Genomic DNA, 16,708 nt, shown 5'->3' with positions numbered 1-16,708 from the left:
CCGAGTGGATTCGATTCCACGGATGTCGAACTACCAAAAAAAATTAAGTAACTGAGCTGAGCCAGACTGGCTTCCGAGCAGGCGTTTATTGGAATGGTGCGTGAAAAGTTCAGGCCAACCAAATTTACGGGCGGTGGCTTTACTGACCGTCCATCCGTCCATCATCTATCTATCTAGTTTGCATTCCTACTTTGTCTTTCTTCTAAGAACTCAAGCGGCATATCACGACACCTCCCCTCAATTTTACCTTCACAACAACCCTGTGAGGTAGGTTGGACTGAGAGATAATGGCTCCACCTCAATGAGGTTGGTGCTGAAAGTTGGGACTTGAACTTCTCTTTTCGTTGCCGTCCTCCCTTAAATCGTGCCATTACGAAGACCGTGTTCACATAAGGGGCTAACTAAGCCACTATTCGCTTAACTACGTTTTATCGAATGAAATATTCCTTCGAAAAGCAAAGCCATACGTTTTTAGCCAGACCTTCGATCGAGCTAACGTTTATGCTGCTCCGGTTTGCATTTTTCTCTTTTAAATGATGCGTTTTTTCAACTATGGTTAGTCTCGTAAAAAAAAAAACCACCCAGGGGAGCGGGAGACCATGTAAGCTACGTAACTAAAAAAAAAAAGATGTACAAACACAAACGGCTAGTTTCATACAAGACACTAGAGAATACAATATAATGGCTCAGCGTATTGCGGGAACCCAGACACTGGGTCTCTTTCTCTCCCTCTCTCAAAATACATTTAAACCCCGCATTTAAAACATCTGGGAGTTGCGGGGAATCAGACTTCCCCGGCGCTCCAATCGCCCCACTGTGGTTTTTTTCATCCCGTGCGATCAGGAAGACTTTCTAACAGCTAAAGTTAAAGACTGGAGGCCAAATAGTTGCTGTGCTTTTTATCACCCTCCTCTCCCTTCCCCATTCTCCTCTCTCCCTCCACACCTTCCCCCCAGGGTCCCCGTCCCATTGATTCCAAGGGATGCTGCTTCCCAGCTGATGCGGTTTTGGAGACACTTCTGAAAAGCCACGCCGGGCCCTCGGGCTTTTGTTAGTTCGCCCGGCGGAGCTATTAAGCACGCTTGGCGCGCGCGCAAGGCACACACTCCCCCCGACCCCCCGATTCCTGCGCCTCCCAGTCTCTTGGATACTTGGCGCTGACTTGGGGAAAGGTAGAAGCTAATTGCTAATAATGGAGAGAAAAGAACCAGCCACCCCTAAGCAGGAGTGGCCCGGCATATGGCGAATGAGCGGCCTCCGACGCTCAATATTCACGTTTCCAAAATATTAATGAGACGAAAGCAACCTGCAGCTCCGCGGTGCAGCTTGTTAATGGTGGATGAGCCAAAGGGAACGGGGGCGGGGGGGGGGGAAGGGAAGGAATGGTGGGGGCAGGGGAAGAGCGGAGGGTGTTGAGGTTGACAGGCCGTTGTTAGGCAAAAGGCGACACGGCGAATGGTGCCCACTGAATTTGGGGTTTTAATTAAGCACGCTATCTTTTCCCCCTCCCGCACTCAGAATTTGGCCACTGACTCGGTGGGTTAAACTGTTTTATTCCGTCCTTTGAACTGCTCCATTATTTATTTTCCTCTGGGTTGCCCGGGGGTGCTGGAGGGAGGGAGGGGGGAGGGCAGGAAGGAAGGAGGGAGGGAGCACCCCCTTCTTCTTCCAACCTTATTTTACACCAATTCTGCGAAGTTGGCTGGACCAGGGGTCTCCAACCTTGGCAACTTTAAGACTTGTGGACTTCAACTCCCAAAACTCTGGGAGTTAGTCCACAAGTCTTAAAGTTGCCGAGGTTGGAGACCCCTTGGCTAGACCATCTCCTTCATAAGTGAACCCAAAGTACTGCCTTCCAGAGAAAACCCGAACACACACCCGTACAGAACTCGCTGCTTCCCTGCGACGTAAAAGCCGCAGGACTCACCCTTTCTCCTAGTGCGAAGTCTTCATAAACTACGGTCTTCATCCAAAGTTCAGTGTGTCTAAAGATGCTACTCTGTGCCATGGGAGGGCATGGCTTCTTGAACCCGACAGGAATTAACTTGAATGGCAGAGGTTCTGCTATGAAGATGAGGTCTTAAGTCTCCTGTTGCCATCCAAAGTACTATTTAAAGCGGAGGGATTGTAGTCCGAGGGGGTTAAGTGGTATAATGGTCCTGTTCTCCCAGTATTTTTCGCCGGAAAGCAAGCTGCGGGAAAGGTAGGAAGGGATTAATCCTTCAACTGGACCCAGTGATAATTGGGGAAGAGAAAGGGACAATGGCTGCAGCCCAAGTCTTTTGGAAAACTGTTTTGGGGCTAAAGAAGAGAAGGCAAAGAAGAAGTTTAAATTTAAATAATTTAAATAATAATAATAAGTATAAATAGTCGCTGATTTCCAATTTGGTAAAAAAAAAAAGAACTTCGGACTGCAAATCGGTGCAGGTAGTCCTCGATTTATGACCACAATGGAATTCAGAATTTTATGTTGCTATAGGTGCGACCTTTGTTAAGTGAGTCTTGCCCCATTTTACGACTTTTCCTGCCGCATTTGTTAAGGGAATCACTGTGTAGTTAAGTTAGTAAAACGGTTGTTAAGTGAATCTGGCCTCCCCATTGAGTTTGCTGGTCAGAAGGTCCCAAAAGGGGATCTACATGACCCCCCCACCCCCGGACACTGCAACTGTCATAAATAGGAACCCAGTGGGACCAGCATCTGAATGTAAATCACGTGACCATGGGGATGCTGCAACGGTCATCATCAGTGTGAAAAATGGGCATAAGTCACTTTTTTCAGTGCCCTTGGAACGTCAAACGGTCACTATAGGAACGGTTGTAAGTCGAGGACTACCTGTACTTTCCCCAAGCGTTTGCCCTTCAGACGATCAGTATTAAAACCCTCCTGGCCTCCAGCGGTCGCGCCTGATGCCCGCTAGAGGAAGATCCCCGCATAGGATGGCTCAGTGGATCCTTGTGGGTGGATGCGAAAGCCCCCTTGTCTCCAGTGGGAGGAAAACTTAACTGGGCAAGGTTGCTCGCGAACTTTCTAGTGTCCTGGACGGCCAGAGGTCTTCCGAGCTGGACTGGGTTGAACCGGGCAGGCTTAGAAACAGGGGGGACGGACCGAACTTTCCCACCGGCGCCGCTCAGAGAAAGGAGCGCGCTGTGTCCCCGCACAAGCTACGCGCCCGCCTTGCTGAACTTTTCACCTCTGGAAGGTAGGACCCGCTCGGTGCCACCAGCTCGGTCAACAAAGCCTGGGGCAGACGGGCTGGGTCGCTGGAGGCCGGGCTGAGCTGGAGACCTCGAGGCTCAAGTAACACGACAGGGACCGCTAGTTTATCTCTGGCCCGCCGAACCCGGCCGCGCCCGCGCCAAAGGTTATCAAAAGGCCAAGGAAAGTGACCCTCGCTCGCACCTGCTTGCTTCCTTTTCCCAACGCCGCCTCGCAGGACCAGGCAGACGAGCAAGCTTGAAAAACGGCTCGCTTGATTCCCGGGGGGGGGGTACTCGAGCAAGCGGCCGCAGCGGGCTGGCTTCACAACCGGCTGCATTTTTAAAGCAGGAGCCTCCAACCTTGGCAACTTGAAGCCTGGTGGATTTTAAATTGCCAAAGTTGGAGACCTCTGTTTTATAGGATTGAAGGAGAAGCCAAAAGGTGCAGAGGTGGGTTTCAGCAGGTTTTGACCAGTTCTGGAGAACCGGTAGTGGAAATTTTGAGTAGTTCGGAGAACCGGTAGTAAAGATTCTGACTGGCCTCGTCCCCATCTATTCTCTGCCTCCCAAGTCCCAGCTGATCGGGAGGAAATGGGGATGTTGCAGTAACTTTCCCCTGCCACGCCCACCAAGCCACGCCCACAGAACCGGTAGTAAAAAATTTTTGAAATCCACCACTGAAAAGATGGCAGCGGGATCAGGTGCCAGAAGAAAGGAAAAAAGGACTTGTGATGTGCGTTCACACTAGATGTTAGGGAAACCAAGGCGCGCCTGGGCTTGGAGATGCAGGAAATGGGGTTGAAGTGAGCGAACCAGGAGATCGCGGCAACGAAGACTGTGGTCGTCCTATTTTTGTCAGCACTTAGGAATCAGTTTCCAGCCCTGCAAATCCAGGGCGCACCAGAGTTAACGTTTACACCGATTGGGGGTAAAAGGGGTGTGTGTGCTAGAGACAGCCGGTTCCAATCCCACTCAACCAAACGATTGAAGCGATTGGCATATGGCATGTTATAAAGAAGAGAGACGGGGAAAATGTCGTTTCAATCCAGAAATGGCAAAACAGATTAAATCTTATCAATCGTCTGTGTTAAATGTGATAATTGGATTTCTCTTTGGAGAAATCTGGCTCCGCGTTAGGATTTAAAAAGCTTGATTATAAAATTGAAGATTGATTAAACTGGAATAGCCCCAGGACTGCCAACTTCAACACACATAAAGAGATACTAGCCATGTTAACCCACCCCGCCCCCGAGCCAGCAAATATTAAAGCACCTTGGGTGTCTCTACTGCCCTTGTACCTGGAGTCACCTGGTTGAATTGAATGGCTATAGAAATTGAATGAATGAAGAGATAGATGATAGGCAGACAGACACAGACAGACAGACAGACAGACAGCTGTCTTGGGAATGGCTTCCATTTCTGAGTATCAAATTGGTGTAAAATGCACACAGGAGGCAGGAAATACTGCAGGCAGAGTCTAATCACCATCCTGGTGGGTCTGTTCTCACAAACAGCCAAACCTGAGTAACCATGTCTAGCCACAGAGAAAAGGTGGCAATCTTTATAAAGAGGTAGGAAGCAGTGGTGGAATTCAATTTTTTTTACTACTGGTTCTGTGGATGTGGCTTGGTGGGTGGGCGTGGCGTGGCTGGGTGGGCGTTGCAGGGGAAGGATACTGCAAAATCTCCATTCCCACCCCACTCTGGGGCCAGTCAGAGGTGGTATTTGCCGGTTCTCCGAACTACTCAAAATTTCCGCTACTGGTTTTCCAGAACCTGTCAGAATCTGCTGAATAGCACCCCTAGCGGGAAGTGCATGTACTCTAGTTCAGGGGTCTCCAACCTTGGTCCCTTTAAGACTTGTGGACTTCAACTCCCAGAGTTCCTCAGCCAGCTTTACTTTGCTGGCTGAGGGACTCTGGGAGTTGAAGTCCACAAGTCTTAAAGGGACCAAGGTTGGAGACCCCTGCTCTAGTTGGCATACATTTCTATTAGGCAAAAGCAAGCAGAATTTGGAAGGATTAGGAAGTTCTCAGAAGAACTAGTGCAGTCTATATGTAGTGGTTACTAAATTAAGCAGAGGTCCAAGTGCCCTGTGAACCAGAGCACCTCCAAGAGCAGTCTGCTCATTTAGATTATTTTGCAACACAGCTTAATCTTTCTTTGATTTGAAAGAAAGTTTCTTGACCAAGAATTATATGTAGGATGGCATCATACCAGTCAATGGCCTTGAATGAACTACTATAAATGATCAGGTTTAGATTGGCTTCTGGTATAATGTCATGTTTGTTTCATAAAGGAGAATGGGCTATGATAGACCTGCTGATTGAAAATCTAAGGAGGCGGCTCTCAATTTGGCGGCTCTCTATGCTGACCAGTCCTGGGCCAACTCCAGTGACAATAATGTATTGTGAATAAAGAGTTTATTATCTTGTTGAATTCTTCATTCAGCACAATCCAGGTTTGTCAGCTTTGCTTCAGTAGGACTCAGACCAGTAAAATAAAATTTAAAGAAGGAAATATTCTCCCTCCCACAATGCTATGCATGTTTACCCAGAAGTATATCTGTTGAATTCACTTTCGTTTTCTTTCTATTAAATATGCATAGGATCATAGATTTCTTGACATTAAGTATAATTAGGTTCAATGTTAATGTATCACAGACTTCTTTGCTGTTGTTTGCCTTTTATGGTAACTAGTTTATTCCTAATGGAATATAACCTTGCTAGGTCAAGCTATTCTCTACCCTGCAGATGGGACAAAGGGAAAAAAAGTCTGTAAAGAAAAGTGCTTTGCCTGAGTTAATTGGTTGGCTAAAATGACAATCACTCCTCTTTTCTCAGTGTTTAATTGTAGGTAGACAGTGATCAGAGAAATGTGGTCTCTCCATCTTCAGATACATCCTCCTCCTCCTCCTCCTCCTCCTCCATAGAATAACCCTCGCCATGAGAGCCCACATCGAGTCTTTCCATAAATTATTACAGGAATAAATTTGGTTTTAGTCTATGACTCTTAAGTAACTAATCTGTTACTTAAGTAAAAAGGTCCCTGGTCTTCTTTCAGATGCAATTAAATGTGGATGGAGGAGAAGACATAGTGTTTATTGTTTCCCCAGAGCAATAAATGCCATTATATTGAAGTTGGGAAGGCCGGGCAAATATTCTACTTTCTCAAGTAGAGGTAGTTCTTAACTTACCACAACTAAGCCTAAAATTTCTGTTGCTAAGTGAGACAGTTGTTAAGTGAGTTTTGCCCCATTTTGCAACCTTTTCCACCACAGGTAAGTGAATGACTGCAGTTGTTAAGTTATTAACACGGTTGTTAAGGAAACCTGGCTTCTCTGTTGACTTTGCTTGTCAGGTTGCAAAAGGTGATCACACGACCCTGGGACATGGCAATTGTCATAAACGTGAATCAGTTGCCAAGTGTCTGAATTTTGATCACATGTTCATGGGGATCATGCAAATGTGAAAAATGGTCCTAAGTCACTTTTTTCAGCGGTGTTGTAACTTCAAAGGGTCACTAAATGAACTGTTGTAAGTCAATGACTACCTGTAATTTGATTTTTTTCTCTCCATGTCTTTTAGATTTGTCTGGAATACTTTTCTGGAGCCAGAGATCTTCTTACAAAGTTATTGCTCAGTCATTTGATTTTCAGTTGTCTCAGATGAAATTCTTTTAAAGGAACAGCCTATCAGAATGTATATTTTCTTTTATGTACACTGAGAGCATATGCACCAGACAAATTCCTTGTGTGTCCAATCACACTTGACTAATACATAATTCTCTTCTCTTCTCTTCTCTTCTCTTCTCTTCTCTTCTCTTCTCTTCTCTTCTCTTCTCTTCTCTTCTCTTCTCTTCTCTTCTCTTCACTCCACTCCACTCCACTCCACTCCACTCCACTCCACTCTACTCTACTCTTGCTCCAGCCAGAGGCTTTTTAGGAAGGGGGTTCCAAGACACGATCTCTTATAAATGTCAGGTCATGCAACCAAAGCAGGATGCTTGGAGATGGTGGAATATGCTGCCAAAACAGGTTTCCTGTTCTCTGGCATGGGAACCAGTGAACTCTAAGGAGCAGCATCATTAAGATTATGGATTGCAAAACCGTGGTTGACAACATCAACACAATGACTAGATTCATTCAACATCCATGCCTTATCACAGAGTTTTTCAATCCTGGCAACCTCAAGGTGTGTGGACTTCAAATATCAGAATTCCGTGCTTGACTAAGGGATTCTGGGAGTTGAAGTTCACATTTCATAAAGTTGCTAAGGTTAAGGAATACTGGCTTAGCAGGAGATATAGACCCAACCTCTCTACTTGGGTGAAGTGCTTCAGGGTGGATGGAAGTTTTTTCCTATTTCAAACTTAGTTCTACCATGCAGCAACATGGAGGATAGGCTGGGATGGCAAGGAAGAATCGGAAGCCATTCCAGGGCTCAGCCAGTGTCGGTGTCAGCTGTGCTATAGAGTAATTATTATATAGAAATTACAAGGGGTGGGAGTTCTGTACCTCTTACTCACATAACTATTTAGTACCCCATTCAACATACTGTTGGATTTACAAGGAAACAAAGCTGCAAACCAAAACAAGTTTAATGAGCACAACACATATTTCAGAAATACGTACAGGATACTCATATCTCAGTTTCCTCATCTTAGCCCTTTGCCAACCTGATGCCCTTCAGATGCATTGGGAATTTATGATGTGTATGTATGTCCATGTGTGTGTTATCCTATCCAGATAAAGAAACACGGCAAGGCAAATCATATTGGGATTTTGATTTTCTTTTTAATTTGATCTCTTCATTTCTCTCTCAAAAAAAGTTACAAAATCCATGGCAACCGGCTTTTGCTTGTGTGTTTTTTTGTAATAACAATAATAGTACAGAAAGAGGATGAGAATGAAAAAGACTTGCATGACACTCAGAAATCAAGAAATGTCAGGGATTCTAAAGCTTAACAAAACAACACCCACAAATAGGTGTAAAAACTGGGCACAGCAAAGAAGCCCAATAATTTTCTCTCTAGCGCTCTCCCGCTGTTTGGTGGGTTCGCAAATGAGATTAACCAGGATCATTATAAACATGAATGAGTTCAACATTGGTATAATCCAATTGGCAGCGAATTAATCGTTTTCTCTGGGGAGCAGAGCTCCCTTTCAATCTCCACCCCAGGCGGCTTCTAAAGTGCTTGAGACAAACCCCGCCTACCAGCCAATATTCGGTTTGGAAGTAAGTTGTATAAATAACTTTCCCTTCCCGTCTATTTACTTCGTTAACGGTTTGGAAAGAACTAAAGCAATGCATTAAAAAAAAAAGAGAGCAATGAGCCTCCTCCCGCTTGTAATAATTTCCAATCTGAATTTGGATTGCGACGCCTCCCTCCGCTTCCTCCCCCCACAAGGAAAGCGGTTCTCCCTTTCACTGCCAGATGTCTTTCGGCTCTGTGGACCAGCGGGGTGGATGGAGGAAGAGCCGCTCAACAGAAGGAAGCGCCAACTATCTCAGAAGGAGCTGCCCTTGCCAACCAAGGGATTCCAGTCTGATCCAAATCGAGTCGAAAGTTTAAAAAAAAAAAGAAAAGCGGAAGGGCCAAAGCCCCCACGAGGCGCCTTTTCGGATGAACAGGTGAATAAGCGGAGCTTGGAGATCAGGGAGTTTTCCTCGAGAGTAAACAAAGAAATAAGAAACACAGACCAAGCCCCGTGCTGATAGACTGAGCAGGCAGGGTCCAACTCATAAAAGTTGATATGGCCATATAGAAATCGATAGATCACCCAGTCAACTTGCAAGCCTTCTTAAATCTATTATCTCCATAGAGGCTACCAGGCTGGTCAGGGGTGCTGCCACAACAGCCTTCAAGCGGTGAAATGCAGCGGAATCAATCACACCGACATCACGAGAGTTTTCCTCAATGATCCCAAGCCCTTACAGTAGTGTAACTTGGATTGAGATCGATTAACTTTTATTTTTCGAGCAACTCTGCTTATTTGGAGGGGATTTTAACACGGCTTAAGCTCAAAGATCATGAATGTATTGATACGGAATTCTCCAAATTGGGAGATATCATGATTCTAAAATACCATGAATGAGAAAAAGATATTTACAGCACCCGTTGGCTACACGTTTTATACGGTATAAATTGGGAGCAGGAAATCTGAGTTCTGGACCTGAGTTAGGCTTAGAAGCCAACTAGTGACTTTGGGCTAGTTTTTCTCTCTCTTCCCCTGGGAAGCAGTCAGTGACAAAATGCTTCTAGACAATCACAAGGACTCGTCACCAAGAGATATTCTCTTTCAGTCTCCTCCCCCCCCTCTCCAATTTCTCAATTCAAATACTGTGTTCACACAATCTCCGAAAGTATGTTTGTTAAAACACCAAACAAATCATAACTGGCTTGAGACACGTCACACTAAATCGTGTTGCGCAGACTTAGTGTGTGTTGGTTTTAGTCGGTTGAAGAATTCTTAATTCTTATTCTTAATAGGAAGTCCATTGTTGAGGAACTTATTTTCAAGAAAGTCTGGCCATAGCTATGAACTTTAAAAACAAAAACAAAAAACAGTTCTTCATTTTGACTGGAACTCCGAAGCCTCCATTCCCAAATCCGTTTTTTTACTGTCTTTGATATGTAAACGAACTGATTCTTGCAGGAGAGTCCATACAGATTTAACAACAGAACAAAACAGAATAATAGGAGATGGTTTCCAAAGTCTAAAAATCTAAAAGCAAGATTCAATCAGCTTTCACTACCTTTCTAAAACCGCACAGAACAAAATGCTTACTTCCAGACAGAAAAAACCGCGTCGGAGCGAACGGAGTCTCGCCCAGCCAATTCCCCAAACTGCGCCGTTCGCGGTCTCTCCCTTTTTAAAGGCTGACGGAGTTGATCTACCTTTGGCCGTGATCTTGCTGCCCTTCTCTAAACGACACTCTGTTGACCACCCGTCAACCCAGCATCCCAGTTCCCCAACGGGTCCAGCTAAGCGTAGATCTGGAGAGCAGCCGAAACCGCCTGCTTGGTCGGTCTGTGAAACGGCGCGCGCCTTAACTGGCCTCATCCGAGTCACTGTAATGCGATCGAGGCGAGAACTCCCCGTCGCTGCGGTGGGCTGGTGGCGAGGTTTTTCTTCGCTCTGGGGGCTGCTGGCCAGGCGGCTGGAGAAGCTGGCCCGGCGACGGGGCTTTTTGCCCCAGGAGGGCGCCGTCCGTGAAGGAAGGGAAATGCAGAGGGTCTGGCTGCAAGGTGTAGCCCCCTCCTGTCCCCGCAGGCGATTCTAGGGGAAAACGCGTCCTGCCGTGGCCCGCAATCTGGGCCCGGGGCTGCAGCGCCCCCCCTCCTGGAGGGGTACAAGGCGAGCGCTCATAAGTCTGGGCGGCGGGCGGAAGAGAAGGGCCCTTGCCGCAGGGGGCGCTCTCGGGCGGCAGAGGGCTGTGCAGGAGCTCGGCTAAAGCGCTGATGTAGATCTGCGCCATCTGCAGCGTCTCGTACTTGGAGAGTTTCTTGTCGTTGTTAAAGGAGGGGATGACGTTGCGCAGCTGGTCGAAAGCGTGGTTCAGCCCGTGCATCCGGCGCCGCTCGCGAGCGTTGGCCGCCAGCCGCCTCTGCCGCTGCACGCCGTTGGTCTGGGAGGCCGGGCGGAGAAGAGCGCCGCCTCCGACGGCGGAGCAGGGCGAGCGGAGCCGCGGCGGGGGCGGCAACGGCGCCTTGCAAGGGCCGCTCCCTGGCTGCGGGTGGCGGAGGTGACGGGGCTGTTGCGATTGCTGAAGCGCGCACAGTTGCTTCCCGGCGGAACTGTTTGAACTCCGTCCGTTCGAGCGCTCGGGGCCACCGGCCCTCAGGAGCTCCTCCTCCTCTTCTTCATCTTCGTCTTCCTCCTCCTCCTCCTCCTCTTCATCATCTCCCTCAGGTGTACCCGAAAGCAGATACCTGGGGGATGAGGAGAGGCGGCCCGGGCAGCAAATGCCCAACCAGGGGGAAGGGAAGGCGCCGCCACGGCTCGCCGCCGCCGCCGCCTCTTCTCCCAAGAGGAGGTGACCTTCCAGCTGCTGCTGAGGCGGCGGCGGCGGGCCCAAATCCCTGCCGCTGCCGGGCCAGGCATTGGGCGCAGTCGTCGCGCGCAGGTGGCTCATCGCGACCGGGGGCCAGACGGGCGTGGCGGCGACCAGGGGCGCAGAGAAGTGCCGCTGTATAGCCCCGCTCCTGACACTTTCTTTCCCGCGCGCCCTTTCACGACCCCCGTGTCCTCCTCCTCCTCCTCTGCTAAGAGCCGTTTCTTCCCCGGCGGGCGCCTTTACAAAGCCGGAAATCTCCCAGGACATATAAGTGTCTGCCCACAGGCACACGGCCCGCACACTACCAGGCGTCTCCGGTTGCGAAGGGCGCTGCGCCCCTTTAAAAAGCGGCACGCGCCAGGGTCCCCCACCCTTGCCACCTCCTCCACGCACGCACACACACACACCTCTTCGGCGCCCCACCCTCCGTCTCCCACCCACCTCGCGCCAGTCGCGTGTCGACTCAGCCATTGGAGCCCGCGGGCCTTGGCGCGTGCTGGCAACCAATGGGCAGAGCAGTCAAGCTTGGGTGTTTGGGCTTTCGTTCCTTTTTCACCCCCTCTTCCCCCCCCCTTTGGCCCGCGTTGGAACTGGGGGCGGGAAACCAAACGGGAGGGCGGGAGGGAGGGGAAGAAAGAGAGAAGGGCCAAGTTGACACAAAGGATATAGAAAAGTTTCTCTCTCAGAAAGAATTGCTCCGCTAATATTAGGTTGGTTAGGGAGGCTGTTTCCGAGCAGGCTTGGCGACACGAGTCACTTACGTGTGTGAATGTCCGCGGGAAGGGGAGTGTCGGGTGGGAAGAGGGGGCAGCTTGTTTCCTACACCTGCAGGAGTTCGTGAGGTAAAAAATAAAATAAAAAATATGCCGGGCGGCGAGAAGAAGGCGCGTGTCTTAAGAAATGCCACAACGCGCGTGCGTAAATCTCCAGCAACGGAGATTTGGCCTCAGGGCGCCGAGTGGGTGATAATCGCTTTCTAATAGCTCTGAACTAGGCTGGCCTCAAAAGCCGCCTTTCGCCGCCGCTTCGGAAACAGAAGAAGGCAGACGGGCGAGCCTGAGGCATTTGCGCCTCGCTCCAGCGCGCTCCGTGAGGCGGCTTAAAGCCACCGCCAGTCCAAGCCCCTCGTAGCAACTTTTTTTTGGTTTTTACTTTTGCTCTTATCCAGACGAGGCGGGATAAGGGGTGGGAGGATAGGGAAATGCATGCTGAGCACCAAGTGCTTTGGCGTTACTGCTGTCGAGGCGTATGGGATAACTAGTCCCCGCTCGACCACGTTGAAGGGAAGCGGGAAAAGCAGAGACTGGAACCTCAAAAGTGGTTACAACGCCCGGTGCACGCGACCGGCGTGTTCCTTTCTCGCCCTTTGAAGCGGGCAGCGTTTACTACGGAGTTCGCCCCGAGGATTCCCCGATTTGCTCGGCTGCCGCAGCTACCTGACGGCGATCGGAGAAACCGGTTTAACGCATCCCGGGGCTACCCTGTCAGCAAACCGCGGAGGGCCACTTTGGCGGATGCTTTGAGGTGAATCCTATTGAAACTAGTAAAGAACTGAATGGTCTTATGGAGATTCTCAGTCCTCCAGCAGGTCATGGTTGTCCCAAAGGTGCTTTTTCGAGAGGCAAATAGACTTGTTCATTTTTTCCCTTGAAGACGTTTCGCTTCTCGTCCAAGAAGCTTCAGAAGCTGAAGAAGCTTCTTGGATGGGAAGCGAAACGTCTTCAAAGAAAAACTCAGAAAAGTCCAGTTGCCTCTTGAAGAAAGCTCCTTTAGGAGAGTCAAGAACTGGGTCTGGAAGCCAAAGTCCACAGCACAGCTCTGCAGTTCTGGGGAACACAGTGCCACTTCCCCAATTTCTCAGACCTTTTTATTTTTTTTCCTCATCCCAATGAAGGACCCAAGAAACCGAGAGTTCTGAGACCCAGAATGACCATGGGAGCAAACTTCGGATGGAAACCCCCATCAAGTGGTTGTGTGATGCCAGAAGCAACGGATTCTTTTGTCCCTCTCAAAAGGTCCTTGCAGGTGACTGGAGGCACAGTAAGCAAACAAAACATTACTTCTGGGCTGACATATAGCGGTTAGCACATCACCCATTATTCCTTTTAAAATAAAAGTCTGAACTAGAGCTGCTTAGTCAAATATAGTTACAGCTGGTCATTTTATTACTTTTTATTATAACATACTGCACTTTTCTACAAACCTAGGGTAGTATTGCCAAGGGAAGCCACTCCCTCCCCAATATAATTGCTAACTTGGCTGACTCAGTGAATATAATATTGTACAAAGAAAGTGGCACAGGATCACAAAGGCTACCTTTTTTTTGTATGCAATTATCTCTGTGTAAGCAGTGCTGTTCTCCAACATGCAGAAGTAAGTTCTCTAGTCTCTATATCCATTAAAAGTTCCTGAAAAGTTATCAGATTGAACTCTTAATTCGAAGGCACAATTTTGTATACACTTACCTGGGGAAAAGCCCAGAGAAATGATTCTGAAGGCATCAGCATAGGGTTATGTCATTACCATGCAACACTATTAGCTGGCTGGAGTAATGGCTTTGTAACTGCCTGCTGCCTGAATTAATAACCTTGTAAGATTGATCAAGCTTGTTCTTCTATTTGTTTCCTAAATGCATGTTGCTATCCATATATTTAGTGTTTAGCTTGGTGGAATGTCTGCAATGTATAACTTCAATCTTACCCATCTCTAATTGCCTTTTTACAGCCCTATATTGCTCTCAAATGTCCCGCTGCAATTTATTTATAATAAATCAAAACAGCAGCACGATTATTATTATTAAATTTATGTGCAGCTCATCTCATGGGTTCTAAGCAAGCTTTAATGAGTAGGTATCCTCTGACTCCCTCCCCTCTCTAGGATGGCAAGCGAAATAGGGTCTGGCCTAATTAGACATTGATAGCAATCTCCAGGGACACACAAAGATTGCAGGCTAGACTGAGAAAGTACTAGCAAAACAAAACTACCCCCGGAAGATGACAATGATTGACACTTGACAGTTTTATTGTTGACAAGAAAACTATATGGATCTGTCTTTGAAGTCATCAAGGGTTCAGCATTACTAAAAGGAATGCTTTTTAAAGACTTGGACATTTTTTTATTTTTTATTTTTTTTGTGGAAGGGTGTGAGCTATGAAATTTTAGGAGTTGTGGCCACAACATTTTCTCTTCATGGTCTTCTTTAGCAACCCCACGCCTCCCTATGTTCTCTATATTCTAAGCTTACCTTTGTCTTAGTATTAGGGGATAGCCATCCTTTTCTTAGAAAAAGCTGAAGAACCATAATGGTAGAAGATAAAGGGAAGAGAAGAAAGGTGATAATGATTCCACTTGTGTAGGAGAATATAGAAGAGGGAAGAGAGAATGTAATGTGGGTGCTGATGCATAGAAGCTTCAGAAAGGCTTCTTGTAGATTGAGATAGAAGAGACACAGGAAGAGAGAGAGAGGGAGGGGGAGAGAAAGAGGGAGAGAAAGAGAAAGAAGAGAGAAGAGAGAGAAGAAGAAGAAGAAGAAGAAGAAGAAGAAGAAGAAGAAGAAGAAGAAGAAGAAGAAGAAGAAGAAGAAGAAATCTCAACAAGGGAATTCTGTCTCAGAAGAAGAAAAAAAGCAGTAGATAATAAATGCGTGTCTGTAACAATTGTGCAGTGTATTGACCACTATCTACAAGCTCTCCATTACAACATGGACGGGCAACTTGTGGTTCTAGGATCTACCTTGTTTCTTGATGACAAAGACTCAAAGTTGATATTGTTTCCTGCCATTCTGAGGCCAAGATCATATGAAAACAGCAAGGTAGGTCCTGAAATGACTCTAATAAAGAAAAGTGTCACTAGTTTTGTAATGGGATTGATCAGATATGCATGGCAAACTTCATGTCACTTGACTAAGCAGCGTGAAATCCTTGACTGAGTGATGGTTCTAATCTCTTTTGGAACAACCCTATCGTTTATATCTTTTTGACAAGGATACAGAAAATACTTCATGAACATGTATTTTATCTGAATTTGGTAACTCATGCTGTAGTGATTTAAACTCAGGGTAAATAATGAACTTTATTTTTATTTTTTAAAAATACTACATTACCCATACTCAAAAAAACTTCACACAGGGTGAGCAAGTTTTCTTTCTTTCTTTCTTTCTGTCTTTTTTACAAAATAAGCTATGGGCATTTCTACTAATGCCTAAAGAAAATGCAAACTATTTGTTTCATCTATAATTTAAGCAAACAGAAGAACAAAAACTGAATCTTATTTCACAACTTAAAAAAGCCATGGGAGATGGGAAGAGTACTGGCATCTCTTAATTCAATAGAAATTAATTGAGAAATCCAATTTGTTTCAACAAGAATAAATCCTTGTAGCAATAGTAATATAAAACAAGTGTTTTGAGGCCTACGTAGGCCAATTTAGAACTATTGTACCATTTTCACTAACTTGGGAAAGGGGTGGGATAGAAGAATATAAGAATAAGATTAGATTTTCATATAGTTTTTCCATCATAATGTCATAATAGATTCAATACTTCATTCAAACTCTTTATTAGGTATATACTGTATATATCGTTTACCGCTATGTATATGAGCTAGACATCAAAGTCAAAGGCAGTAGGTGACTCTTGTAGAGTTGGATTTAGTTCTGTTCTCTCAGAATAAGACAAATGTTAGTGCTGAAGAACTCCTGGGGTTGGCTGAGTTCATTTGGTATTCAAAAATCTCTCTCCCTTTTTGCTTCTACCAGTTCTCATTGTATGTTCAAGCCTACTTGAGTTTCTTTCCTCTTTTGTTAGACTTTCCTCTTTTGATGTTATTCAGAGTATGCCCTGCTACAGAGACAACTTCACAGGAATCGGAAATATAAGCATACAACTCAGGAACAGTCACTGTGTAATAGCAAGACAATTTGAAAGCCTCAAGATATATACTTCTTACAAAATCTGGGTGAATGAACTATCATCCAGGGAGTCAAAAGCATAAAAATGTTCCATTTCTCAATGTATGTATCTTGATCTAAGTATAGCTATTCAGAAATCTCTTCTGCTGAAACTTAATGGACTTTTTTCTAAGCTAAAATATGTGAAAAATAAAAGTGGGAATTAGGCGGAAGTTTCAATCAGAGAGTTGGTGCTGGAACAACACACATGACTTAGTAAGCCGAAATCAAACAACTCATACAAATGTTAGAATCATATTTTTTGTAGGATAACTTTGTAATCGAGTTTAACAACTGCAATAACTTTATTTATTATTCAATTTTATTTTGGATATATAACTTAAAGAACGTATTTGTGATGAACATGTGCTGAAATGCAAGATCTCATTCAAAGAAGTAATAAGTAATTTGCTTAGCTATGCCAGATTTGGAATTCTGAGCCTAAGAACGTTGCCTAACTTTCCTACCTTCCCCAAATAATTTCAGAATTAAAATTATATTGTT

At 46.1% G+C, this 16,708-nt stretch overlaps 1 protein-coding gene across 1 annotated transcript; it reads right to left on the bottom strand.

Annotated features, from left to right (window-relative positions):
• Positions 1-10,249: 10,249 nt before the first annotated feature.
• On the bottom strand, positions 10,250-11,335 carry ATOH1 (atonal bHLH transcription factor 1). The gene is made up of 2 exons (XM_058193116.1): positions 11,028-11,335; positions 10,250-10,841 (listed from the first exon to the last, which is right to left on the bottom strand). The coding sequence occupies exons 1-2, from the start codon at positions 11,333-11,335 to the stop codon at positions 10,250-10,252; spliced, it is 900 nt and encodes a 299-aa protein (XP_058049099.1).
• Between the last annotated feature and the right edge of the window lie 5,373 nt (positions 11,336-16,708).

The sequence above is a fragment of the Ahaetulla prasina genome, chromosome 8 (genome assembly GCF_028640845.1).
Source record: "Ahaetulla prasina isolate Xishuangbanna chromosome 8, ASM2864084v1, whole genome shotgun sequence".
Lineage (NCBI taxonomy): Eukaryota > Metazoa > Chordata > Lepidosauria > Squamata > Colubridae > Ahaetulla > Ahaetulla prasina.
The sequence above is the reverse complement of the archived record's forward strand: the minus strand, read 5'-3'. Positions and strand labels throughout refer to the sequence as shown.